We start from the raw sequence: 27,508 nt of genomic DNA on the forward strand, positions 1-27,508 counted from the left end.
TGCAAGACTAACCAACAAGATCTGACTACACTGACTGTGTTCTTATTGTGCTCCCTCTCTCCCTCTCTCTCTCCTCACTCTGTTCCCTTCATTTATTCATCATGATTATTATTATCAGTCTTTTTTTAAATCGCTCCAGCATGTCGTCATTCCGCCCCCGTTTCCCTGCTTCCAGGAGGGAGCGGGCATCGCTGGCACCGTGCCAGAGCACTGACTCCACTGGGAGAGAGAGAGAGAGAGAGAGAGAGAGAGAGAGAGAGAGTGGAGGAAAGGAGGAGGAGTGGGTGGGAGGGGACAAAGACAGGGTAGGAGAAATGAAGACAGAAATGTGTATATGTATGTGTGTGTTTGTACGCATTGGAAAGAAAGAGTGTGTGTGTGTGTGTGTGTGTGTGGGTGTGTGTGTGTTTGTGTGTGTGTTTGTGGGCATAAGAAAGAAAGAGAAAGCGAGTCAGTCTGATTGCAAGGAGGAGAACAGTGGCAGGTGAACTACTGAACTTGAGAGAAAGAGAGAAGAGGGAGAGAAGCACAGACAGAAAAAGAAAAAGAGAGGGAGAGAGAGAGAGAAAGAAAGAGAGAGGCACAGACAAAAAAAGAGAAACAGAGAGAGAAGATAAAGACAGAGGGAGAGAGCGAAAGCAATAAAAAGGTGGTAGAGAACAGACAATAGATCCTTACATAATGTATTCCCATTCATGTTCCCCTCTCATCAAACTACACCACCTGGAGGGATCACAGACAAACCTTACCCAGCCACGCACACAAAAGGATTCAGCGTCTCTACCAGCCCCCAAACCACCTGTTTCTGTCCTGGACGACTCCCCACCCCTGTGCCTGTTACGTGTCTCAGCAATATGCCTCGCCATCGTGCGTCCCACTGACATAACACTCTCTCGAAAGCAGGAAGTCCCTCTGTCATCGGTCACATCAGCATTCCCGACGACATGCACAGTCGCTGGCTTGTGCGATGACAGCTAGTGCCTGCTTACACTGTGGAGATTACCATGAAGGACCTGCAGTACTGAACACAGAGTGGCATAGACTGCTGTGTGGAGACACGCCATCTGCTTCAGTTCATTATAGCACACATACATGACACTGGGTCTACACCAGTCTTTCTGTACCACACTCTCCTATCTGATGGATGCACTGAGGCGAAGGAGACAGGCCAGATCTTGTGAGTCATCGTCATCATTAAAAATGGCTACCGGCACTATGGTTCAGGTCATAGCTTAAAAAAAAACAGTGATTGTCAATGCATTTGTGGTACTGTAACTGTTAACTGCCTGTTCAGTGATCCATCAGGGTGTACAGCGCATTATATTTATACAGCGTGGCAAGCTTTGATAAAAAGCCAAAAATGATCCAGGGTAGTGCAGACAGAAACATGAGTCAACGGAGGGTTAAAAACAAAAGAGGAAAAAAAAAAACCCTACACAAACAAAAAAACACATCTTCCTTAAGAAGTTTACAGTCCCAGTGTCTGCAATATTGACCGGATCATCTGTCGTAAGGCATGCACAGACAGAACATCAACAACCCAAACACCAATTGCGAAAACACCAATGAGCTGACAGCCCAACAGTGCTCGTAACCAACCACTCTCCCCCTCAACCACCCTTTTATCCAACACCATATCTCAGACAGACACACTGAACTGCTCTGGCCAGCCCGTGCTCCCTGCTCTTGTGGGTGAGAGGTCATCGCCATGGCAGCAGTTTGCGAAGAGGTCACGGTGTGATGGATAAGCACTGAATATTTATGATGTATTAATGAGGAGACAGAACTGGAGCGTGATTTGGTTGCTGGTGATTGGCAGATGCTGATGTTTTCTATGCATATCAAATGAAACAGAAACCAGAAAGAATGAAAAAAATAAAAATCACTGCTAGCATGCTCAAGAGCATCAGTGACTGGCATCTCTCTCTCTCGCCTCTGCTACTCAGTCAGTCAAGTCAGTGAGACTTTCCATTATGCAGACAGCTCATTCTCCCACTCTTCTCCTCATTCCCTAGAATAAAGACCGATAAAAGCCGGTTTAGTGGTGTGTGTGTGTGTCTGTGTGTCTGTGTGTGAGAGAGAGAGCGAGACAGGCAGTGAGAGTCAGATTCCACTACTGCGCCTACTATCCCTGCCATGGTCTTTTAACAAACCACCGTAAACACAAACCCCACACTGAGACACAGATGCCATCAGATGCTGGACAGCTCCAATCACAACAACTCAAGTGTGTGGCCACAGAGCAGCCCCAACATGAGGGAGGGAGAGGGAGAGGGAGAAAGAGAGAGAGAGAATAAGAGAGAGTGAGAAAGAGTGAGTGAGAGTGAAAAAGCAAGGGAGAGAGAGTGAAAGACTGACTGAGAGAGAAGTGGAGAGTTAGCCAGGAAGAGGGTCATGTAGTGGGCCTCGGTCTCCTGTGGGCCTGCTGCTTGTGAGTGTTTTTTCTGCTGGCGTGATGTGTGAGGCTCGGGGGACTGGGGCTGTGGCGTTATCAGCGCGCGGGCAGAGACAGAGGCCTGATGGGACGGCTGGTCCGGGGGGAGCGGAGGGGCCGGAGTTAATCAGACAGAGACGGCTCTGGCTCAGCCCCGCGGGAGTTGCGCCTCCTCCTCTCTCCTCACCACCGCCACCACCACGTCCGATAAGAGTATTCACACAACATTAGCCCTTTCTTCCCATTGCCCCTCTCACCAGCCACACACACACACACACACATTTACTGACTCACAAGCACAAACTCATGCGTACACACAAACACATGATTTTGTTATATCCTTAAGTACACACACACACACACACACACACACTGTTGCAGGTTAATACACTACGGCCAAGGCTAATAGTATTTTTTTTTTTTTTTACAAACAATCCACCTAACACACAGCTGCTACACTGACTGTTACAGTGATTTGAATTCTCCCTTCCTAAGCGGGACCTAAGAACAGAGTCTCCACCCCCCTCTCCCAGACCTGCAGTGGCTGTATGAACTTTGACTCTTGACCCCACAATACCATCCACAGAGGTGAAAGGCCAGGGGAAACCAGTCATTAATCCTGAGAGCTGAACTCCTGAGGCCTGGACATCTGAGGCCAGAGGTATGGCGCCCACTGACCCCGTCTGGGAGTCCAGACACACGTCCAGACACACACACACGCACACGCAGACATACAATCTCATACACATAAACATTATAAGTGTACGCAATACCACACCAACATAGAAACAGCCATATGCAAAAACCAAAATTCCCACATAAAACACAATTTTTTACGGTACTTAAGAAACAGTGAAACAATAACAGAGACAGAGATAACATTGATGGTGATGGTTGGACACTCACCCATCTATGAGTGCGTGTGTGTGTGGTCAGTGAGTTGGGAGAAGGCGGTAGTTCACACTAGACACTCCCTCCACCTCTCAGAAGAGATGCATGAAGAGATTAGCAGCATAGATTAATTGAACACACGTCAGATTTAATTAACCACAGCATTTAATTAGCCATGTAATTAATCTTATGGAGGCATAACACGCATAGACACAATAGATGAATGTGAGATTGAAAACTTCTGTCAGCTGGAGAGGGGCCTTAAACACACCCCAATGGCAAAGCCGTCACACAAGAACAGTACAGGAGCAACAGAACCCTGTTCCACTAAAATTCTCACCAACGTTCTCATCCAAGCCTCCTAGAGCCAGTCAGCCAGCAGAGGCAGAACACTGTATTGTCTGGGACTCCAGAAAGCCCTCCACGCATACACCTCAAGTATTTTAACGCCACTAGTGGGGAACGTAAAAACACAGCGGAGTGGATAGCTGGAGTTCTTTGTTTGAGATCATAAAACACACTCCAGTGAGCGGCCAGCTGAACACAGAATGGAGCGTGGCGTCTTACACACACCAAGAATGCAGAGAGGAAGATGCGGCGGGCAGCTCAAGCCTCTGTTTAGCTGGGTCTAATATGATGGAGGATGGTGGTGGTGGTGGTGGTGTGGGAATAGGGGTCAGCAGTGATGGTTTGCAAAAGCTGCATCAACAAGGCATGGAGTAGAGTGATCTGCTGTGAGAGCGCCAACGTGACTAGGATGCCACCTTTCCCTATCGATGAGTGAGGTCACTGGGCTCTGCAGGGGCCACATGGGGTCAAAGGTCAGGGCGCTAACCCTAAGGCCACCCTACAACGGGCCGGTCCCAGCACTGGCTCAGACAGCTGCTTTATTGAAGCCATGAACTGACCGATGAACTGAACTCCAACCTTTCACCTCTGCCAGGCTTTTTTAGGTAAACCCTTCGGGGTCAAAGGTTACTGTGAGGAAGTGGGACGCAGTGGCACAGTGGAACTTCTGTTTGGCAATGGCCTTTGGCAAACACCTCAAGAACACACACAGACCAACAGAGGCCACATACTCCTTGGGTCCACAGGATACCACTCTCAGCATTCAAGGTAAGGATACAAGCCACCCAAACCAGAAGGCGGCAACAATAATCTAATAATCTGCTGACACCTCATGACGTACACGGAGCAATCAGAGAGCTGAAATCCAAGTCCACTCACACTTTTTAACTGGCAAAATGCTATCCCCAAAACTGTTGACTTCCAGTCTTTTGCTATGATACAGAAGTGTCCAGGCTGTACTCCCAATTTGACATCAGATAGACCCCAAACTGTGCCAGTGTGCCCCCCCCCCACCCCCAGGCAAGCTCCAGAAGCCCTTGAGTGGAGACAGGTTTAAAAAGGGAACTCACGTAGTCGTGGAAAGCCTTGGCCTCGCTGGAATGTTCACACGTCTCTCGCCGGTCCGGAGCGGCACAGTACAAATCCCAGAACACACTGCAACAGGAAATGGATGAAAGGCAAAATGAGAAAAAGGAGAGACATCTCAAAATGCAGCAAAACAACAAAGCCAGGTTGCATGTACATGGTAAACATTTTGAACAGCTTATGTTGCCACCTAGAACACAGAGCAATATGGCCATAACTAGAGCAGAACCAGGAGAGGACCAAGCAGTTGAGCAATGGCCCTGGACTTCAGCTGGGCCACACCATCAGTCATCCTCAGGTACCGCTCATCCTGTTTGGCAAGACCTGCAGGTTAGCGATCAATTAAGCGTGATATTTGTTAATTAAGGAAATACAGTGTGTAAAAGGACTGCAGGCCAGTAGGTTTCACTCCAAACGCTCTCTTAATTACTTCATTGAAATTAAGTACCTGTTTAACAGGTCTGCATTAATGGTGCTGCTCTTTAGATATTGATTTACTGAAGAGCTCATAAAATCTGCAAAAGAGGGCGAGTTGCTGGAAAAAAAAGGGGGCATTTTTCCTCACTTCCTATGTGTGGTACTTTTTCACACTGCGCATTCTTTTTCTCGCTGATGTGACAAAATGAGAGTTTGTGAAGTGCTTGTAAAGCCTTAGGTTTGATATGACAGACTGCAGAAAGGGCAAAACAGTGAGCTGATGTAAGCTGGTGGCAAACTGACAGGTAAATACATGGCCAATCAATTGCAATTCGTTTGCGGAGGAAGGGACGAGGAAAACAAGTTTCCTGCAGTGAAGGAGGAAAGTCTTTCAAAACACTTCGCTTTGCACGCTCAAAACGCATGATAAGGCATTATGGACTGACCAGACCAAAGTGACGGCACAAATCCCATTTCACCTCTAGTCAGTACTACTCCAGACTTAATTCTTCTCTCTGACCAGCCTCGTGGCCTCTCTATCTGGGCTCCTGACTGCTAAGGAGGCCCCAAGGTCAGGGAGCAAGGGCCGTAGACCAATTCCCTCACTTAGTCTCCTTCCGTCTTTCTGCACATCCTCCGACTGATCTGAGGAAACTCCACATCTGGAAACAAGATTGGACTGAACTGGTGAGGACCTCATTGACTCGCTGAGAGGGAAGTGGAAGTGGCTCCTTTTCCAATGGGGGAAGACTAGGAAGAAGTTCAGATATACTATCTCTAGTAGTGTCCTGTACATTATTGAGGCCATATAAGGGTGTTATAAACAGAGGTAGAAAGAATGTTGCAATCAAAGACTGTGTATTTCTATGTTCTTCTCTCAATGGTGCCCTTGTCTTCCACATTACAAACACAGGGAGGGAGAGAAGTGATTAAGAGACCGAGACAGACAGAGAAGGTGTACAGGGGACAGACTGACAGAAAAAGAAAGAAAAAGCCTGACTGGTGGGAAGGGCTGAAGGAGAAAATCCAGTGAAGGTGCTGGGCTTGACATTCTCTTCAGTGCTAAGTAGACCTTCCCTCAGTGAAAGTAACAGAAAGCCATCGTCTTGCAGGTCGCACTGCCATGTATCAAGATTTTTGGTTTGGTTTTGGTTTGATTATAACGAGTCTGTCCCATGTAACCTACTACTGGCAGTTAGGTCAAAGTGGGTGAATAAGAGCTTTGTTTGTGACAGCGGAGCTACAGCTACTGATACCATTGATTGGGTTCAGCCCAACACATTCTATCGACTGGCTTCAACACTAAAACCTTCTCAAAATAGCATGGGGCCAGGGACAAGCTTAGTGTGGTGTTGCTGTTAGAAAGCGGTAGGATGCTGGTGTTTACGTGATGTTGTTAAATGAAACACGTACAGCACATTAAACCACAGCACAATATGCTCAAACAGCCTCTTAGGCTTTTAAAATATGTACAGTACATTGCTGGATTTCATGAAAAGAGAGGGTGAAGTTACCTTAGAAGTTCTAGTCTTAAACATCTTTCAGCAAAATGCTATTAGCCTGGATTTTGTATGTGCTGTGAGACAGTGGAGACTTTGTAGTCTGGGTTCCCAACAACAGGTTTGTGTCTGACGCTCAATGAGCACTAAAGCCACTAGGCAACAACCATTATCTCTCCTGCCTTATCAAGAGTCTACAAAACACATATGGATGATCAACACGCAAACCAACAACACAGCCAAGAACAACACGCCATAATATTCTCAGACACAGTCCAATAAATGAGCAAATCACACATGCATGAAGATCACCATCAATTCAAATTATTTGTGGTCTAGTGCAAAAACAAACCTAACGATGCACCTTACGGTGCTCAATGTGAACAACCTGTTCCATTAATCCTGAAGAAACATAAATAGCTATAGAGATAGAGAAAGTGAGAGAGAGAATGAAAGAGAAAGAGAGAGTGTGTGTGTGTGTGTGTGTGTGTGTGTCTGCTCATTAGCTTTCCAGAGCTCTTAATAAGACAAAACGATCCAATCAGAGCATAAAGGCAGAGAAACAAAGGCTCCCTGCATCTTAAATGCCCAACTGAAATCTTCTACTCTCTTGACAACTCTGCCATGGTGTACGACACAGGGAAAAACTGCACTTAAAACGCAGCCGCCAGCAGTAATGAACTAAATCAGCCACCACGCCATTCCTCAGCAGCTACGCTCCCCTCGGACCACATTAATAAACTCCGGCAAAACACAAAGAAGCAAAAAGAGGGAAATAAAGGAAATGAATGCGCGTGCGTTCATTCTGTAAGATCAGACCCAGGAGATAGTGTGTGTGTGAGTGAATGTGTGCGTGTGTGCAGGTATGTATATATATGAGTGTGTGTGTGTGTGTTTAAAGTCTTCCTATCTTTGGGGGCCGTTTCACAGGTGCCTGCGTCAGAGGGCACTCCCAGGCCGGATCAGATTTCAGTCGGACCTGCACACTTCCTGTGTTTTACCTCAAGAACAAATAAAGGATAGAGTTTTTTATTTTGGGGGCGGGTTGGTGGTGGCTGTGTCTCTTTTGCTTCAGTGTTTTCTTAGCCCCTCACGAAAAAGGAATTTCAGCTGGAAGCAATTTCCAGAGGGCCATCCCCACGCGCACACCGGAGCTGACCGTCTGTGTGGATGTGCAAGCTCAGATGAGGACCAGAGGAAATGCAGACACGCCTGTCCAGGCCCCAGTCTGGTGAGACAATCGATCGGCAAGAGGAATTAAAGGGGTGAATGATACAATCAACAATCAGCACCTGCACCCTCTCTCAACAGTCCCTTTATCTCTCTCGCTCTCTCTCTAGCTCACATGCTCCCTCTTTCTCGCTCTCTCGCTCTCGCTTGCTCTCATATCCCTCCGAGCAGATGCGGATCACTGACCGCCCCCTCTGACCACTCACACACACACACAAACACACAGAATAAGCGCGCGCGCACACACACACACACACACACACACACACACACACACACACACACACACACACACACACACACACACACACACACACACACACACACACACACACACACACACACACACACACTTGACCCCCCTTTACAGCCATGCACACACACAAGCACACACACACACACACACAGCTCCTCCTAACAGGAAACGATTCGAGACAGGAGAGGGGAGGAAAAGTGAGAGAAGGCGGGAGGAGGAGTATATGAGTGTGTGCGTGTGTGTGTGCGCGCGCGCGCGTGTGTGTGTGTGTGTATGTGTGTGTGCGGGGGGGGGGGGGGGTTGTTTAACACAAAGGGGAGGGGGGAGGAATGCAACGGGTTAATCCGTTTGGGGTCTCTTCCGCAAACAAAGGACAGGCCCCAGACAAAGGTGGCGGGAGGAGTGGCGTGTGTGCGGGGGTGGGGGCTTTCCCCTACCATCTGGAGCTTTTGTTTTGGGGGAGGAGGGGGCCTTTGGCTGGGGAGGGGCGGGTGGGTGGGTGGTTGGGTGAGCCTCTGTTTCCACGTGCTGGCGATCTGGCCACGGCCCCTCTCCTGGGTCACGTCCCCCTCACCTCAACCCAACCCTGCCTTCACCTCTAGCTCACCAGCTTCTGTCACACTCACCACCGTCACAGAGTTCCTGAATACCCCTGTAGAACATCTCACTGACTGGAATGTTTAAAGAATGTTAACCATTCTAACCATGATATGCTTATGATATGGTGGGCTGTGTCTGAGTCTTCAACAACTTCAACAAAGCCTCTTGAATCACACAGTGGATCTCTCATCAATTTATGTGTGACAAATGGATCAATATCGCACAAAGAATGTTGCTCCCCACCACTCCTTTCAAGCATGCTAACTATCCAGCTTAGCACACAATTGATGAATTACCTCGACAACAACCTTGCAATTGACTAATTAATTGATTAACATGGAAATAATGAACTCAGTGTTTGGTGAGCATCAGCTAAAGTAAGCATGAGAAAAGCCTATCAATCAAAACCCCTCAGGTGTGAAAGATGCAGACATCATGGTCTGCTTCACCACTAGTTCTGCTGATGTCCCCACACAACACTGATGCACAAGCCCTCATGATTCCAAGCTATCTGTGACAAGTGCCCACAGAACTGGAAAGGGAGAAGATGGATGCAGGAAGAGTTGTAATTCTGAGAAGCTGGATTAGGACTTGATGACGATCGTCCCTTTGAGGTACTGCACGTGAAAAATGAAAAAGGATCTACTTTCTGACAGAACAGCTGTATCTGATGCCTTCCAGATATAGACTTGGATATTTTAAGGCGAGCATTTAGACTTTCCCTGTTGACTTGAAAGACACGAGAGAAGGAAACAGACTTGGGTAGGTGTGTGGAGACACGGCTAAATCCATCCCATCATGTGCAAGGATGAAACTGATTTAGTCTGGGGACATTGCGGTCTTCGTACTTTTTAATTGATAGTCCTTTTTCTTTATGTTGAGGATATCCATTAGGTTGTAATGCTGACCAAAGACATATTCTGCAATATTGATAAACATTATAAATGGTGACCGAATCCTTACCACCACCAGGAGTGCAGGAATCCAGGAGGTTCCCCTAGTGTGATATTCTTCTCCCATCGTATCTGAGTGAGTAAAGGATAGACAGATAGACAGAGTGATGGAGACAGAGAGAAAGAGAGGTCAGACAGTGTAAATTGAGCACTCTTTAAGAGGCACTGCAGCTAAATATACAGCATGTTTCATGGAAAGGCACACATACAGCCATGACAGCGACTAAGATTAGAGGACAAGTTGTGGAATCAGCAGATTTTCTGGCAGGCAGTGATTTATTCTAAGGGAAGCACGCTTATTTACCTGCTACATGTAGTGCAAGTGGCATTATGGTATGGAAGGACGTGTTCTTTTGAAATGGTGTTGCCAATTTAAAATAAATCTCCCTTCAGGAATAACACTGATGGGGAAACCCTCCACACACAAAAATGTACACACAACATTGAGATCAACATCAGCATTCATGGACACTCCTCCGTGATACACACTGCATTCAGGGTACACGGTGGGGAGTTCCCCTATAAACAGCTAAGTATGATATTCTAAATGACAGGAGGTTGAGCAATCACATTCAAAAAGATGAAGTGATGGAAGAGAACACACCTCCTGATAAAGAATGTGTGAGAAAAAGATAAAGCTACAAAATCCCAGAGGTAGATACAATGAGTAGGAAAGTGTATGGAAGAATAGATGTGAGAGTTAGCACCTGAGAAGACCCTGACAAACACGTCCCAGAACACTGATTTTGGTATCCAACCCCAATTCCGTACCGATAGAATTTGTCCTAACTCGGATCAAATCAGTCCCAAATCTGATCTTCCAGAGACTGAATAACCCCCCAAGAACCTTAACAACAGCTCTTCACGCAATCCATTCAGTACAATACAATACAATGCAAGGTGATGATTGGGACAGAATCGGCCAAATCAAAAAAAAATCTCTGAATTGCGGTCTTTGAATAAAGTTTAAAGTGTAGAACCCGAAGTTCTAAATCTTAACCTTTACAGTGTTGCACATGCTGTATGTTTTGTGAAGATGCCATGCACTATCAAAAGATCAGAATTAGGGTGCCAAAGGCATGTATGACCCTGGTTTAAAGATTTTAAGGAAATAAATGTAAGTGAAAACTAAAATTGGGGATGGGCTAGCGGAAACGTGGTTTGTGGCTAGAAAGCTGTGCCTATGAGAACCCTGAAAATGAAATGAAATCCTATCTCAAGCCCAACAAATATTTGAGAAATGATGTTCACAGCAGACGGAACCCAACACGAACAGGCCTGTCTGGGCCGGCCAACCAACACAAGGTCTCGTGGGAGAGTGACCATGACCGTAGAGAGCAGACAGAGGGAGAGGATCTTACATAGACAAACAGTGGAATAAGCAGAGAAGTCACCAGAAACCAGCTCTCTTTCTCAGCTTGGGGACCTGATGCCTATAGCTCTGAAGACCAACATTGTAATCACTGCAGGAGGGCAGCCTATGCCATTTCTGGGCATCTATAATCAGCAATGACCCTGCATTAAAATGTGGCGTGGAGGTCACCACAATTTGATTTCTTCATCTTCTGGATTCCGAACTAAGAAGGCTGTAAACGAGGAAGTGCCTTTGAATACAATTCTCTGGTTTTCTGGAGAGTGCAGATGAGGAGAAATAGGGAGGGAGTGTGTGTCCTGATGACGGGTGAAGAGAGAGCAAATCAAACAGTGAGAGAAGATATGTACCCAAAATGAGGGGTGAGAGGGAGTGCGCTCTAATATGGGTTTGATGGAGGAGTGCAGATAATGCAGAGGAGGTGGATTATTATTAAGGGAGCAGAGAGAGTCCATCCTGACGAGGAGGATGAGCGGATGCGAGATGAGAGAGAAAGAGATCAAGTAAGTAAGAGAAAGAGAGAGATTGTGACTCAAACACTGACTGACAAGAGAGGGACAATGTCCCCAGTATCAGGGGTCAGGATCTGGGGCTTAATCTGCTGAGAGTGGTGAGGGTGGAATGCATCCCCAAAAGAACAAACTCAGAGCGACTGGGACTCCGCACAGAAAAAAAGATCGGAGGATTTGGTGTCATGTAAGAATAGGAAGCGGAGGTTGCATGTCCCGAAACAGAGGGAATGAGAGAGGGAGTGTGTCTCTATAAAGAGATGTGTATCTGGATGTATAAGAGGATGGTGGTGGTGGTGGGGTGTGTGTGTGTGTGTGTGTGTGTGTGTGTGTGTGTGTGTGTGCTTGGAACAGAGGGACTTCGGGGGTTAATTGACAAGCAGGCTTATCAGGCCCCCCGTGACATGAGACTCATTAAGAGAGTCAGCCCAGGTGTGTTTTCCTGTAGTTTACCTGCAGGGATCTAACACCTTAAATAACTTTGTGCCAACACGGGAGGGATGGTGTTTGTTTGTGTGTGTTTGTGTGGGAGTGTGTGCGCTTGAGAGAGAGAGCGAGTGAGTGTCATCTAGAGCTTAACGAGACGGGCCTAATTGAATCAAAGCACATAACACTAATACTGGAGGCAGGTAAACAGTCATCACCTTGAGTGTGGCTTCTGAAAAGGTGTTAATGGCTAAATTAACAGCATTGGGCCTGCTGCTACTTTCTTACTTCCAACATACACATGGCATATAGTGGGGAAATATTGTCTTTTTTTGTGGGATGGGGGCGGTAGTGGTTAGGGGGTGGCTAATTATGTTCTAATTACATCCAGTTGGCAGGATCCTGGTTAACACCATGGGAGGGCAGAGGGTGAGCTCGCTGATAGAATTAGTACCCCTCAAACTATTAAAAGAATCCCTGACAAAATGGTTCATGAGGAGAAAAAAAATACCTGGCACGACTGAACTAGATAAAACCCAAAGGAAGTGGAGAGCGTGTGTCTGAGTGCTGGAGGCTGTATGTGAGTGAAGTGGCTGGCGTTTCCTCTGACCCAGAACTTAACACCTATCTAGGCACGCACGCACGCGCACACACATACATACAAGAAAATCATACAGCACTAGGGAGAATGAAGGATCGCAACATTTTCTATCCTTCACTGCTTCTTGCTCATACACTTTCATTTTCTTTCTCTCCAAATGATTCCATTAGGCTTATTTGAAAAGTGACAGCATTGCTGTGTATAGGACAACATTTACAAAAAAGATCAGGTCACGCTTTATTTGGATGTTACCCTACAGACTCTCTACAGACGCTCAGATTCTAAACAAACTATCTGTTGAAACTCTGTGAAGCACAATTTATGGTTAGGGTTAGGGGTTGAGTTTGGTTAAGGTGATGTTCAGTGACCAATTAGAAAAGCCTGAACTTGAATTTCAACAAACTATCTGTAAAGTCTCTGCAGGTGGACTATCCAAAGAAAGTATTACCAAAAATCATTACCCTCATGTAGAAGAAAGACAATGGCAACAGCATCATATTCATGACCAGTATCGAGTTCAGTCCTGATTCCTGACCTTCCATGCAAACAATACAGCAATACAACAATCTCCCAGTCTAGTCACTTTAAGCTGAACAGGTGCTCAGAATGAATTTAGGACTGTCACATCAGATTGTCTGTCAGAAAACTTTCCCAAACAGCTTATTGTTAAGTTTACAATTAATGGGAAAGAAAGTAAATAACAATCAATTAACGAGGTAGACTTTGTCACTCTCCACGTCTACCATCTCAAATGAAATGACTTACAATTGGGATTGTACTAGATGCTGTGGATGCTAAATAATACCTGATGATACAGTAAGCACCTGCTAACTCAGTGGCTTTATAGAAAATAGCTGCCTGCAGCGCAGCGGCCTCTACATTTAGTCTACAACAAATAAAACGGGAAATAATGGTATTCCTTTTTTATTGTGCTGAAAAGGGGATCACTTTCACAGGTCTCCGGGTTAAGAACATGCTATTAAGCAATTGAGCACATTTCACCTCTCCACCAGAGGAGATTAAATCAGACTTTTAACATGTGGCAGCAGTTAAGAGCGGTTACGAACCAAACGCCGCCTGTAGCTCACCCTCTAGTGCAGAGGTGTAGGGCTCTCGATGCTACAGGCCAAGCCTGCAGCGCCAATGCCTTTAGGCTGGCAGCTTTTCAGCCCAACTATTTTGGCACAGAGAATCTGTAGACTTCACTACCAACTGGGATTGTTCCAAAATTAGGGTTAACAATGCTTGACTTTTTAGGTCTTTTTTTACACAGAAACTAGCTAAACATATTCAATTAACATATGTATTGTAGATTTGTAGATTGCCAATGGGTTAATTTAAATAAAAAAATGCACAGATTTCATTCATTTTATACAGTAGGTGGGGATTTGGGAGGTGGAATTGGGTTTCTACATATATATAAAAAAAAAAAACATTTGCATTCATCATTCAAACCACTACAGGTTACTTCAAATTACAGGTAGACCAAAAACAGGTAACCCAAACCCCAGTTCCAAAGCAGCAATATCTGATATGCATTCCCACAATTTACTTCAGTGCACTAAAAGGTTCAGGAACATCTCATGAAAAGAGGGTGTATTATTCCATTCCCAGTGTTTGAGAGATCTCAATGGCGGTGGCGGACCTTGTCCAGCTGTAATGTACATTCCAGCCCAGACTTTACAATGGGAACTGGGATGGATTCCCATACATCCACACAAGACAGGAAGCTGCTCTTACCTCGGACAGGAAGGTCTGTGCTGATTTCTGTGCTCCGACGTGCAGTAAGTACTCGTACACATATAAAGCTAGCCTGCAGAAAACAAAAACAAAAGAGAAGAGAAACAAATGGTTAAGTATTCGGCCTCACTCCCATCCTCACATTCACTCTCTCTCTTCCTTCCTTGGCATCCCTCACTCTACATAGCCTATGTCATCAAAGAGGGGTAAAACAGCACTAATCTCAGCTCTGCGTTAAGTAAGGTGGAGAGTTATGGCTTCTCTGTATTTTAAGCCAACGTGTGATGTGGGCGTGAGGGGTAACACAGGTACCAATATATAGTCCCAACACTTCCAGCTTCAGAATAATTAATTGATTCCTTCAATCAAGGTCCCTCAAGATGTAACTGTAAAATTCATGTTAAAATGGTGTGATATTGCAAACATCCTTTAAATTTTATTTTGTAAAAGAACACCTTCAGTAATTTCCCATATTGCTCTATGTGAGAGGCTGTGTGGAGCAGCAGTCAGACGGTGCCACTCTCTGTCAGTGGATAACACGAGATGTTTCTGCACATGTTCACAACACTGCTGTGACTGTGTAACTCACACATAACCACGGAAAAAAGAGCAGTGATGATACTGTTATGAAACAGTAGTCATCAAAAACGTCATATCAAGGCCACAACCAAAAACCGGCTCAGTCACAACAGGACATCAAAGGCAATGTGACAGAAGGGGCATAGCATGAGGATACACAAAGGGCATGACCCCAAACACAGCCCCAGCAAAAGTGAGAGGACTGTAAAGAATGTATTCATTAGACTGCCAGCTAACGTGTCCATCCAGGGATTATACTTGCTGCTCTCTATACAGAAAATAATTGTTATTGATTTAGATACTTTTCAGCCTCATTAAATACTACAGTATAACACATGTAACTTTTTCAATAAAATAAGTCACCCAGACCCATGTTGTTGGTCTCAAACATGCAAGATAATTGCAAAAAGTTATGCAAAAACCTTGCAAACACTGACAACAGCACAGCTCATGATAAAAGCTATCTAGCATGCTAAGTTGTGTCTTTTAGTGATTTAGTGACAATACAATTTCATGGGATATACCACAGAACTACATAGTGCATAACCTGGACAGCTACTAGTGAAAATGAAGTTGATTACATATCGTCATGTGAAGACTGTATGAGCAATTTTTCTTTTCTTGGCCTTTTGATACACTTTGTTAATAAACTAGTTGGTTGCACTGCTCCCACCTCAGGAGTCCATACCATAATTCCCTGACTATTAACCACGGTTTATACAGTGATTTAGCAAAATGTCTGCATAGGGGTGGGAATCTCTTGGCACCTCACGATTCGATTCGATTCCTATTCAGAGGTCAACGATTCGATTCTAAACCGATTCTCGATTCTGAACCGATTCTCGATTCTAAACCGATTATCAATTCTAAACCGATAAAACGATTATCGATGCATCTCAATTTTTAAAACATTTGAGTTTGCTACTTAGAGTCTCAAATCACTTCCTACTTTGTGTTTGATAAATCAACAGATCTATTTTTTTATTAGAGAAAAAGTTTTTCCTTGTCACAATTATGACTTTCTATGAACAATGCAATAATCGATGCAGCTTGCATTTCAACACAAAATGAATGTGTAAAAAAAAAAAAAAAAAAATATTAATTAAAAAAAAAAAATGTTTTATTAAAAAATCGATTATGAACTTTTCTGAATCGAGACAGAATCGTTCTAAAGAGAATTGAGAGAAATTGAAAAATCGATTTTTTTTCCCCACCCCTATGTCTGCAGCTCTGCAGTTAATACTTGATGAGTCCTATACTTAGGAATGCATTTTTGCCCCCCCTAGTAGTTAGTAACGGGCACAGTAACTCTGCCAATGCAACATCGGATAGATAAAACATTTTCATTCATACTCATTCAGTCCGTAACGATAAAGTAACAAGTGTCATGTATTCCCACCAGACTATATTTAACGGGATGTATTGGGATGCATGGAGCGCGTTGGGATGCATGAAACGCGAACCTCTTTGAGGTGTAAAACATGGCAGGTCTCATGCCAGTTAACCTGGCTATGAACTATCCTAACCATCTCTATCTTAGGGAACAATATTAACAGTTAGTAGTGGCTAGCATGTGTACTATGAACTCATTTTAATATGTTATGTTGTCACGTGTTAATATAAAGCTGCACAGTCACTGAAAGGGGTTTTTACCTATTGTAGCTTTTTAACTGTCCTAGCTATCTCTAACTTAGGGAACCATCTTACCAGTTGGCAGCTGGTAGTGTGTGACAAACTCATGTTAAAATGTATAGGCTAAATCAAGGAGACTATAACATCAGCTAGATAACTAGCCATCATGTAATGCAAATAGAAATCTGCCATTTAAACAGTTTCAGGTTATTTAAAAGTTTCCATAGCTAGCTAGTTAGCCAGCATAGCAACTAGACAGCAATGGCAACCAGGAAACAATGTTTGCTGGAAAGTTTAATTTCTCAAAATCAGCTGACCAATAAAAGGCAGTCTTGGGTTCAAAGTGATCACAACCACTTACAGGTGGCTTCACATAGACATGAAACAATCCTGAGATAAATAATGGGACACCAATGGAGCAAGGGTTTTCTCTAATATTAATGTAAGGTTAGTAAATGTCCCTCCTACCTCCTGCCCTACTCGAACACGTTAATTCAATGGTTGCTATTCCCACTGAAAGCGTGTCAGAAGGTTACTGTTCACAGTAATAGGTCACCAGGGGATCGACTAACATTCAACTTAAATGTTTAGCATCCATTCCCACACAACACCATAACACTAAATAAACGCTCAAGAAATGGTTTTCACTGAGTGGGGATTAGGTATTTGTGTGTGTGCATGCAGGGAGGACGTGTAGGTGTACTATTTTTGCATGAAATGCCCATCCCTACTTCATACAATACAACAACTAAACCACAACTACATTGCATGATGTAACGTTGAAGAAATAAAAACACACAGGTGTGGTCAATACACAGATTTGTTTAATAAAATGACATTAAATACTATAATAATAATAATATGGTTTATATACGGCACAGTTAATGGTCAGGAAAATACAGTAGAGTCAACACATAAAATAAGATGGAAAATTCAGCCATTCAGAATGGTTATATCATACCACAAATTCCATACTATTGGCATGCGGAAACATGTCTAATAATTGTGCTACTGGCAATGGTTAACTTAAAAGTTTGATCAATTATCATTTAAAAAAAAAGAATACTTGGCTGTGATCTGGTATCAGAAACTGAAAGAAACTTCCTCTGTAATCAAAGTTGTGAACACTAACGCTTGCCATCATAAGAGACCGTGTAACTCTGATCTATTCACAAGCAAAAGTGAATGTCTAGATCTGTGATGTTATTACTGATAATGCACAACCATGAGTGTAAACTGTTGATTTAAAAGCAATAGAACAATGTCAATAATAAAGTAAGGCAGGAAGCGCTGACCAATGAGGCGTTCAGCTATTGTCAACATCCCTTAACATTATGGGAGCCTCACACTGACATTGTCATTTTTTTGTTAATATCCGTAATGTTTTAATAACATGAACAAATGTATTTATGTCTGATAACGGCAATTCAGCATTTTAACTCCTCATTAAATGTAAACGCCTACAGCTTGCAAAGCCCCAAGTTACATACCATTTGTAGCAGTGAACATAAAACAGCAGGCAAATGCAAATCAGCAAAAGTGCTGAATTTCTCTCCAGTGCAAATCTATGGACACACAACACTGGCTGCCATGGCTCTCTGCAACATCAATCTGCAGAACACCGAGGCAGTGAGCTTCTATCACTATTCACAGAGCATCTCTCCACTAGAACCGCTTCCAGCGAGATTAAGCGATATGAGAGAGCCCTCTTTCCTGAAATGTCTGAATAATTACTCGGGCTTACATCAGACAAACTCATTTAGGAGCTTTGTCAGTGATTTGCCATAAACTAACTCTTTCAGAAGTGACAGTGCGATCACCTCTACACGTCTCGATGAAGTCTAAATGCTAAATCTGTTTGCTACTACTCATCTTTCCCACTTATCAACACTGGGGAAGAAAAACAAAATAAAACTGCGCTTGACTGGCATATAATTGGGTAATTAAATGGAATTTAAACACCTAAGCCAAAAATGAACATAAAAGAGACATCCACATTATCCTACATTGCTTCCTGGCTTTTAGGAATGCTGTTCAGCTACCGATACACAGAAACACTGCAGGCAAAGGCCTTTAGCACCCATTAAGTCAATAAACTGACCTATGACTGCTTGCAGTGCGTAAATGTTCCAGCACTAATTATTGGTTGTATAATTGGTTTTGGAGCCAATCACAGGTCAGGGAATTGGGATTGCACTGAGAGAAGAGAGGATGGAAAAACAATGCTCCAGGCACCCAGAACTGTAGATCATGACACACTGAAGTTCCAGGAGCTCTAGGAAGACCTTTAGAGGGAACAGGAGTAGTCTGAGACCTTTCCTATTCTTACTTGGATCAGAATCTACACACAGATCCATGACAGATCCATGACAAGTGGTACAATGAAACAGACTGCTCTAGATCTGTTGCTCTTCAAGAACATCACCAACTTCACTTTCCTCTGCTTGTTTCCATACAGACAACAATACCAGTTATTTATCAAACCTAACCTGGTAGTGTAGGTTGGTGTGCAAAACTATGAAAGGCCAACCTTTTGTCTGAGTACATCTAGCCAATGGCACATCATGTCACCTCTCATTAAAGCCTCTGTACAGAGCTAGTGTGGAACAGAGGTTCTTGTGAGGAAGGAGATGAAATTTTCATGGGAAGCCTGGCAGAGATCTGAAAGGTGGGGGTAGAGGGCCGCTGTGCCCTGCTAGTGGGCACCTACCTTCTAGTGACAATGCATTATTCAAAACAACATTCATCTCCCACTGGATTTAGGGGACATCTTTGGTGACACTGTCAGGGGCACTGAAGGCAACATCAATGAGACAGGCCTGCTGGATAGAGGGGTGTGTGGTGGAGACGGATAGAGAGAGTGAACGTTAAAAAAATGGGTACCACTGTGATAGCAGTACTGGGGAATTTGCAACCCAATCTAAAGACACCATGGTGAAACACACTCTGATTCCAACAATTTTTTTGGCAACAAATCAGACCCTGAAAATGAGGACCGAGAGGATTTGCAACTGTGGAATACTCTTCTTCTCTACCTGCTTTTACTAAATCCCATATTAACACCTACGCTAATACTGTGGCTGTCTCTGAACAACTTGCATTCATTCAAGGTGTACAACGAAATGTGCTGACATGTCTTCTAAACCATGCTTTTGAAGTCGCTTACCTCCTCACTTCCCACCCCCACCGCATCGGTCCAGCCAAAGTTTGCGTAAGGCTCTCTGGAATTCCACCGCTCACTAACCACAGCTCTTTCTGGGCACCCCACTCAAAGAGCCAGCATGGGGTTTCGCTCTGAGGAATAATACTAGGCTCACTGCAGCTATGGGGTGTCCTGCTGAAAGCTTAGCTCTCCCCTGGCCCCTGTCTCTTAATGAGAAGCTCTGCCAAACAAGGCTAAGGCTGAGGAGCTGGTGAGAGACTTACAATAAGCGGTTAGTTACATGCTAATACAACATGCTGACGCCACAGGGCAAAAAGATGGAAGCTACTGTGAACTTCATGTTTTTCCTTCTGCTAGGTGAAGTGGTCCAGGTCATACTTTATCAACACACTTTATACACACACAGCTGTAAATTACACTGAATGCTAACAGTCCTGATACTCTTTCACCTTTTCTATACTAAATCTGCAACCAACGCAGCAATATAATCAACTCTTGTAGGCTTCATATATAACCATGTTTAAATGACTGCACTTCTGAAAGCTTCTGTGAGTACAACAGTAGGGGTGACAGTAAGAGGTGGTTCACACTATAAAGAGGTGAGCCACAATGTCAAACCTTTGCGCTAGCTTTTTAACTTTCAAGAAGTTCAAGCTTAACAAAATAAGGTTTTAAACTGTTAATACAGACTGGTAGAACCACAAAACAACAGGACAATGAGAGGCAAAACATAATTCTCCCATGACCTGCCATTTCATAACCTCAAAGCATATTTTGATACTGACTGAAGTATAGACTTTTAAAGACACTGCTTTCACAGCTCGGACAGGTTGATAGTTTTAGTGTTGGGAAATGGACAGCAGGAACAGATCACTCAGTTCCTCTTCATCCCTCCTCTCCGGGCGACATCCAGCAAGTCTGCACATCAAGGCGAGTTCTCAGAGACCTTCCTGAGAGCACTGCTGACATCTGCCCTGCGGCGCTCAGTCAAGACGGCTCTTTTAACATGAAAGAGCTGGAGCCGAGATTAAGCGGCTAAAACGCAGACAGTTAGCAAATTAACTTTTCTGTCCTTATTTCAATTATTCAGAGGATAGGGCTGGGCTTACTCAGAGTTACCTGGGAGAGGTGGATGAGAGGCCCTGGTAGCTATGCATTCCATTGGCATTATCAGAGTAATATTGATTAATTATGAATAATTAAAATAAGATACTTAGAAACTGTTGAGTCATTGCATGTAAAGGTTGCACTCTAGCTAAAAATTGGGACTAAATATTGCGACTTCTGTACCAGAGAAGGTAGAGAACTTCAAAAGCCACAGTATCTTGCATCTCTTGCCAATATTATTGCCCTGCATGGTTCAAATTTACGGTAAGGAATATGTAGAGTTATGGACTAAGGTGGTCTCTTAGTGTGTCCTTAATTACATCACTCTCCAAGACTCATAATAATTAAACATTAATGGTTTCAGTATGGTTCTATTAATTCTAAGTTAGAAAAAGTAAATGACAAGTGTAGAGTCTTCCTAGCACGTGCACACACTTTGCACATCACAGAAGCAGGAGCCCATAGTAGCCTGGTATGATCGCTTGAGTACTGCCTGTGTTTACATTGCTCCAGTGTTTTGACAATATTGAGATGACAGCGTCTTTCATAGGCCCAAACACAGCTGATTGCAGTGATGCTATTAATTTGGAAAACTAATTGATTCATTGTGTAAAAACACATTAGATTTATTCATTAGAAAGCGAAGAAATCAGAGGGTTTTCAAGGGAGGGCTGTGTGTGTGTGTGTGTGTGCGAGTGTGTGTGTGTGTGTGTGTGTGTGTGTGTGTGTGTGTGTGTGTGTGTGCAAGAGTGTGTGTGTGTGTGTGTGTGTGTGTGTGTGTGTGTGTGTGTGTGTGTTTGTGTACTTCCTTTATGTGTTTCTGAGAACACCTCCATTGCAGAAGGCTGTACCATCTGGATAAAATCAAAAGCATGCATTCAGCCCAGTACTGCTCCTTTAGAACTCTAATAAACTCTTCACAAAACACTGGGACCGAGGAGCAGAAAGACATTTAAATCAATTCCAGTTAACCACCATACTCCAGATCAGCACACATAAATTACACTCATCTATGCGCAACCCCGCTCTCACCAAACAACAACCTTCTGATCAGATCCGAGACTCGAGCTTAATACATGGATCAAGCAGGTTGCTTTGCTCTTCTGAAGAGCAAAACTTTTTAAAGCAGGCAGGTAATTAACTACTATTACCACATCAATCTGAGCCATTTCAATTAGAACTGAGCTGACTGCTGAAAGCTTAAGTATCTTCTCTAATGAGATTAGAGCTTTCCCTTCTTCATGAACATTACCAACATGGTCCTAAGAAAGGACAAGTCTGCCTTTAGATGAAAAAACACCATGCTGAAGATGTAATTTACTGGCAACTGAATGATTCCTCCCCAAATATTTGCATAACATTCGATGGGTGTATGAATGTCTCTCTCTTCTATAGTTGGAGGCTCAGTAGCTGAGTGGAGACCAACCCCTTTAGGCTAAGCTGGGCAAAACAAAGCTACTCAAACGATTGTAAATGCTTTTTAGAACCGTTTCCAAAGAACTTGTTTCGGAATGATGACGCTTTGGTTTATTTGGAGTTACACAACTGACGAAAAGACACTGGTCCAAACTCACTACAAACTGTAAAATAACATCTAACCTTATACTGATTCGGGTTAGGCATTACATCTATCACCATAATGATAATTTCCTATGCAGACCATAGCATCCATCACTCTAAGCATATCCATTCGGTCTCTCGTCATATCAACCAGCTGACTTTGGGAAGAGCAGAACTTCATCAATAGAGGGCTTAGCGTAAACACAGCTCGGTGCTACAGCACGTGTTTTCTATTTTTCCTCCGAGCCTCTTCCTCAAACTCCGTGAGTGCCGGGAGCAGAGCTCTTTTTGATTGACACACAGCACGCTGCCAGACAACAATAGCGCATCCCCGGCGACACAAAGTACAACACCCCCTGACCGCGGCTCCTGCTAAACCAGCAACGTAGTCCTGGTTATACACTACTGAAAGCACCCCGGAACATATCTTGTATTCTTACATGTTGTTGAGATACCATAACGAAATGGACAAGTATAACGCATTTTAATGTCAACAACCCACAACACCACCATGACCAGATGTAACATGATGTAAATACTTCAGTACAATCAAATATAGACATTTCGACTCGGGTGAAAACCCTTTCTTAAATATAAAGAGACGTAGATACAACTCGGGGGTAGAGGAAAAGTTTCAGCATTGCATAAACGCTTAAGAGTCCTGGTCCCGCTGAAGTGACTTGCTGTCATATCCCAATTAGTTCGGAGCTCCGTTACTAACATCAACAAAAATATAGCACTAACCCTACTTCAGAAGTTACAACACCAGGCGAGTAACAAAATGTTCTTACAACCTAATTATGTTTAGCCCCTAACATTTAACTGCCTTGTGTACAATGCATTGCTTGAGTATACAACTGTCTTTGACTCAGAATTACAGAGTTGCAGCAAAATGGATGAAACAGATACCAAAAACGTGCCCAACTTAAATAATACCGTTCTATGCCCCTAACGTTATTAGCTAACAAACAATCTAAACCAAACCCTTGGTTTATAAAACGCCGGGAAGCTAGACTTTGCCATCTCCGCGCAAACAATGCTTGTCTCCGTCTATGCAACTCCTCCCCAAAGAGACAAAAGAACGAACAATCAATTTCCTGACAAAACAGCCTATTTTCCTGCACTAACTAGTATGCCCCTAACAGTTTAGTAGGCTACACTTATGCGAAATCCCTGCAAGCGCGTAACATTGTATCTTCACCTTCTGAGGGAGAACGTGCAACTTCCACTTTGTCTGAAACACAATAATATATTCCGAGCAACTAGGCTACACTGTTGTAACACGCGTCCAAGTCGCTGGACGGCTTGCTACCCAAAATGGATAAAAAGTGTAACAACCGAGACGAAAAGTTAAAGAGACGAGCCACAGCTGGAGCAGATATCATACCACGGGAGCGAGCTTGTAACGTGCACACCTTTAAACAATAGTAGTCACAGTTTAGAAAGTTGGGACTCCGCAATAACCCCGCTTTAGCACTCTTTAAATGTTGCACAATTTCACTTACTTTTCTCTTGCTTGGCTATCGGAAGGGACGACTGCTCCTTTACCTTTGGCGTACATGCTGGATTCTGTTTTAAGACTTTTACCCCTCTCAACACCTGTCAAAGAAGGCAGCCAGGAGAACGCTCTATCTCCATAGCTACCCCTTTAGTGTTTTTCCTCCCCCCTTCTCCATTCCCCTCCTCCCCCTGCACTTTTTTTTTACATCTCCAACATTGGCCACAAATCAGGCACAGTTTCTATTGGGGGAACTTGAAACTGCTCACTGGTGGATTTTTTTTTCTAACCGCTGTTCCAGGAATGTGCCTTCCCTCCCTCCGCTGTGCGGGCGGTGGGGGTTTCTTAAAGGGGTACGCACACTTCTTGTTTACCTGGCATGGAAACCGAGAGAGCCCAACTGTGTTTCACATGACTGCGACTCAAGAACCAGGAGAACTCTATTTCTTCCAGGGCAAACACCATTAATTTGAATTCCTTTAGGGAATATTTTCACACAAAACAAAGTTGTTTCTCTATTTAAATATGTAAATGCAGATGTATACAGTTGTTATCTCTATCTCCTACTCTATATATTATTGCTCATGTACTTTGGAGCAATAGGCTACCAACCATCCAGTGTAGAGAAAAACATTGCGTGTTGAGGTACGTCCAAATGAAACCACATGTAAAAAACCAAACGTGGCATATCTATGCAGAAAGTGAATGAAAGATAAGGTGCCTTTCCTCTATTGGGTCAAATGATTTTGAACACAAAGCAACCATAACACATTTCCACCGAAGCATGTTTTGTCATGTTTGGAACAATTCCAAACAGTGATTTAAAGGGTTTTCTTGGCAAACTAAGATAAAGATGAACAAAACCCCAAAGTAGACCCAAAAACTCAAAATCAGTCATCAGATTTTTAACAGACAATGGAATGGGCAGCAGTGACACATGTTACTGTATGTGAGTCTATATACAAGTATCCATTACCAACACAACACCCCCGTTTCATGCTATAATTTCACCAGGCCAGCTACTTAGTTGTAACCTAACAGCACAAAGAGCTTGGTCACGGCAACCTTTTGGCCCTATGTTGGAAAGGAGTCTCTTCAAGACTAGACCTTAGTTGTATTTAGATTTGATGAATTAAACATGCTTTTTACAAAAAAGAATACGAATACAAGATGATGATGAAGAAACCCGTAAATAGAGGTTCCCTCATGCACCACCCTTCTTAGCAAAAATGTAAAAGGGAAAACATAAATCTGAAGATTTCATGTGGCTGAAGCTCACTCACATTCTCTATTGCGAAGTTTGGGTTTCACTCTGTATGCATACGTGTTTTTGTGGGACCATCACCTGAAGGCACTGTTTCTCCACTGTGTTGCTTCTTGAACTGTAGAGATGCAGGAACTCAGAGGGGAACCTAAAATGTCCTCCAAAACATCCAAATGCCCTCCAAAACTAAGAAAGGTTCTGTATCTCGGCTCATTCGCTATCATCTGCCAGTTGCAAGAGTTTGTCAACTGCCTCATTCATCCCCATGCTTTCCATCATGGTGGTATTTGAAAATCAATTTTTTCCCTGTCTGCACTCTCAGTAATTAGCATGTGATTAATCAATTAGTATGTGCACTGCATGACCTACCAAACAGTGCTGTGGCCATCTAACAGTATCTAGTCAGGGGAAGATACTAAAATTTACATCTGAATCTACAGTCTTGATTAACTTCAAGGGAAGGCATAGTTCCTGCTGTGTGAATGCAAGTAAGTTTGTGTCTCCTGAAAAGGGGCACATTTTCTCTCACAGCACTACGATGCACTAGCATGGAAGAACTAATAGGCAGCATTTAAGAGAAATACCATAGTGAGTGGAATTGGGACTGAATGGGACACACTAAAGAATGTATGTAGAAATGTACTGAACTTGTTGATTTTGTCTTTCATGTGAAAGGACAGCATTTTATCACACCTTCACAGAGATGGTTTTATGTGATATTTATGTGTTTTGTGGCATGTATTGTGGTGTTTTTTACATTCATATGCATTGCTGCCTATTGAACCTATAATGTAGCCTACTATGAATGGGGCATTTTCACTGACATGTAGACTGGAGAACAATGACTTTTGTGTCCATTATGTTTAGTATACTGTGTTCTAACTGTTTGTTGCTGCTGCATTGATAAAACCCTGTTTGCGCTTGTGTTCAGGAAGGAGTACACACACTCTCTTGTGATCACCACTCTATATAGCCAAAGGGAGCAAGAGCTTTTCAAGACCAAAAGGTGTAGACATCTCACCTGGGTAGACGTCAAGGCTAGACACCTAGGGTGGACATCTCACCTCTCTTACCTGACTCTACTAACCCCGTCTTCACCTTGACACCGCCTCAAGCACCAGTTAGCCTTGCGTGGCCCATGAGTAATCGGTGGGCCAAAAGCCCCTGGCCATAAGCTCAGAGGAAGCCCAGAGGAGGCACAATCAAGCCCCAGAAGTGACAATGGAAACACTGGCCTTGGCATGCACTAGCTCGCCCATATTTGGCCTGATAGTAGAAACACAGCTAATGTACATGTAACATGTGCCCTCAGAGGCTGAGACTCCAGCCAGCTCGTCGCCTCACGTTGCCTGTGTTGGGGCCAGAAAGTCGCACTTGAAGACTACAGCCAACAACCAACTAGCATGTATGTTTTGCACCTGCGTGAGGGGAAATAACTTTCCATACCAAACCATAAACAATGCAGTGTTTGCTTATCATTTTCACCACTTTTTTCACACCACTCTCGCTCACCACAGACGGGTTTGTAATATAGCTACTTTTAATCGATAAGAATTGTCAATTGTGTCTGATGGCACTGGCGTTGTCAGCCCTTGGTCTTTCGGTTGTGGAAAAAGAAAGGAAAAGGCTGAGGTGAAAAATAAGGAGAAACCGCTCTAAATGGGTGCAGTTATGGGAAGGCCTACTGCAGCGACAGGCTCAGGGGACTTTTCCAAACCTGTGTCGAGAGCTAGAGACAAATGAAACCTCTGATTAAAAAGAATCGCCAATGGCTGAATCGCCAATCATAGTGATGTCTCTCACGATGGGCTCTGCCACCAATTAAACATGCTCTATTCTCCGAAAAGCTGCCAACAAGGGCCCGACTAGTGCCAACGTTGTGGGACACACCGCAAAGACATGCTCACCGAACGCCCAACATTGGCCGACTGCCGGCTTGGTGTGTCAGGGCTTAACAGATATTTCAGTTGGTGCTTCCAATGGAGAGGTCCATTAGCATTGATATTGATGTAAAAAAGGAACTCCCAATGAGAAATATTTAGTCAATAGTTTTGTTAGTTAACTGTCTTTAGTTTTCCTTATTTTTTTCTTCTTGTTCACGATGCAGTAGCCATCAGTGTTGATTTGTCATAATTTGTTTTCATGCCATTGGTATTGGTTGGCTGTTGATAAGCACGTTACAATGCAGGATATATATATACTGTCACAAGTTCTCTTATTGGGTCATTGTTGTCATGCCTTTTGCCTTCCATGTCATTGACATGCCTCTAAATGAGGTCTAACAATGAAAATGAGCCATGGAGCTTAATGTGTATTGTTTTAGTTTGACAGGCCATGATATCT

The 27,508-nt window shown here is 43.7% G+C and overlaps 1 protein-coding gene across 2 annotated transcripts in view; it reads right to left on the reverse strand.

The window, feature by feature from the left end:
* ssbp4 (single stranded DNA binding protein 4) overlaps positions 1-24,301 on the reverse strand; it is a 61,438-nt gene extending 37,137 nt beyond the window's left edge. Inside the window, exons 1-4 of one of the 2 annotated variants that reach the window (XM_031575385.2) lie at positions 23,909-24,301; positions 14,363-14,435; positions 9,725-9,786; positions 4,744-4,828 (exon numbers count right to left, since the gene is read on the reverse strand). In XM_031575385.2, coding sequence (XP_031431245.1) covers positions 4,744-4,828; positions 9,725-9,786; positions 14,363-14,435; positions 23,909-23,964 — 276 coding nt within the window. In that variant the 5' untranslated portion in view covers positions 23,965-24,301. The remainder of the gene's footprint in view (positions 1-4,743; positions 4,829-9,724; positions 9,787-14,362; positions 14,436-23,908) is intronic. The other variant, XM_031575386.2, reaches the window with a different exon arrangement.
* Between the last annotated feature and the right edge of the window lie 3,207 nt (positions 24,302-27,508).

The sequence above is a fragment of the Clupea harengus genome, chromosome 10, assembly GCF_900700415.2.
Source record: "Clupea harengus chromosome 10, Ch_v2.0.2, whole genome shotgun sequence".
Taxonomy (NCBI): domain Eukaryota; kingdom Metazoa; phylum Chordata; class Actinopteri; order Clupeiformes; family Clupeidae; genus Clupea; species Clupea harengus.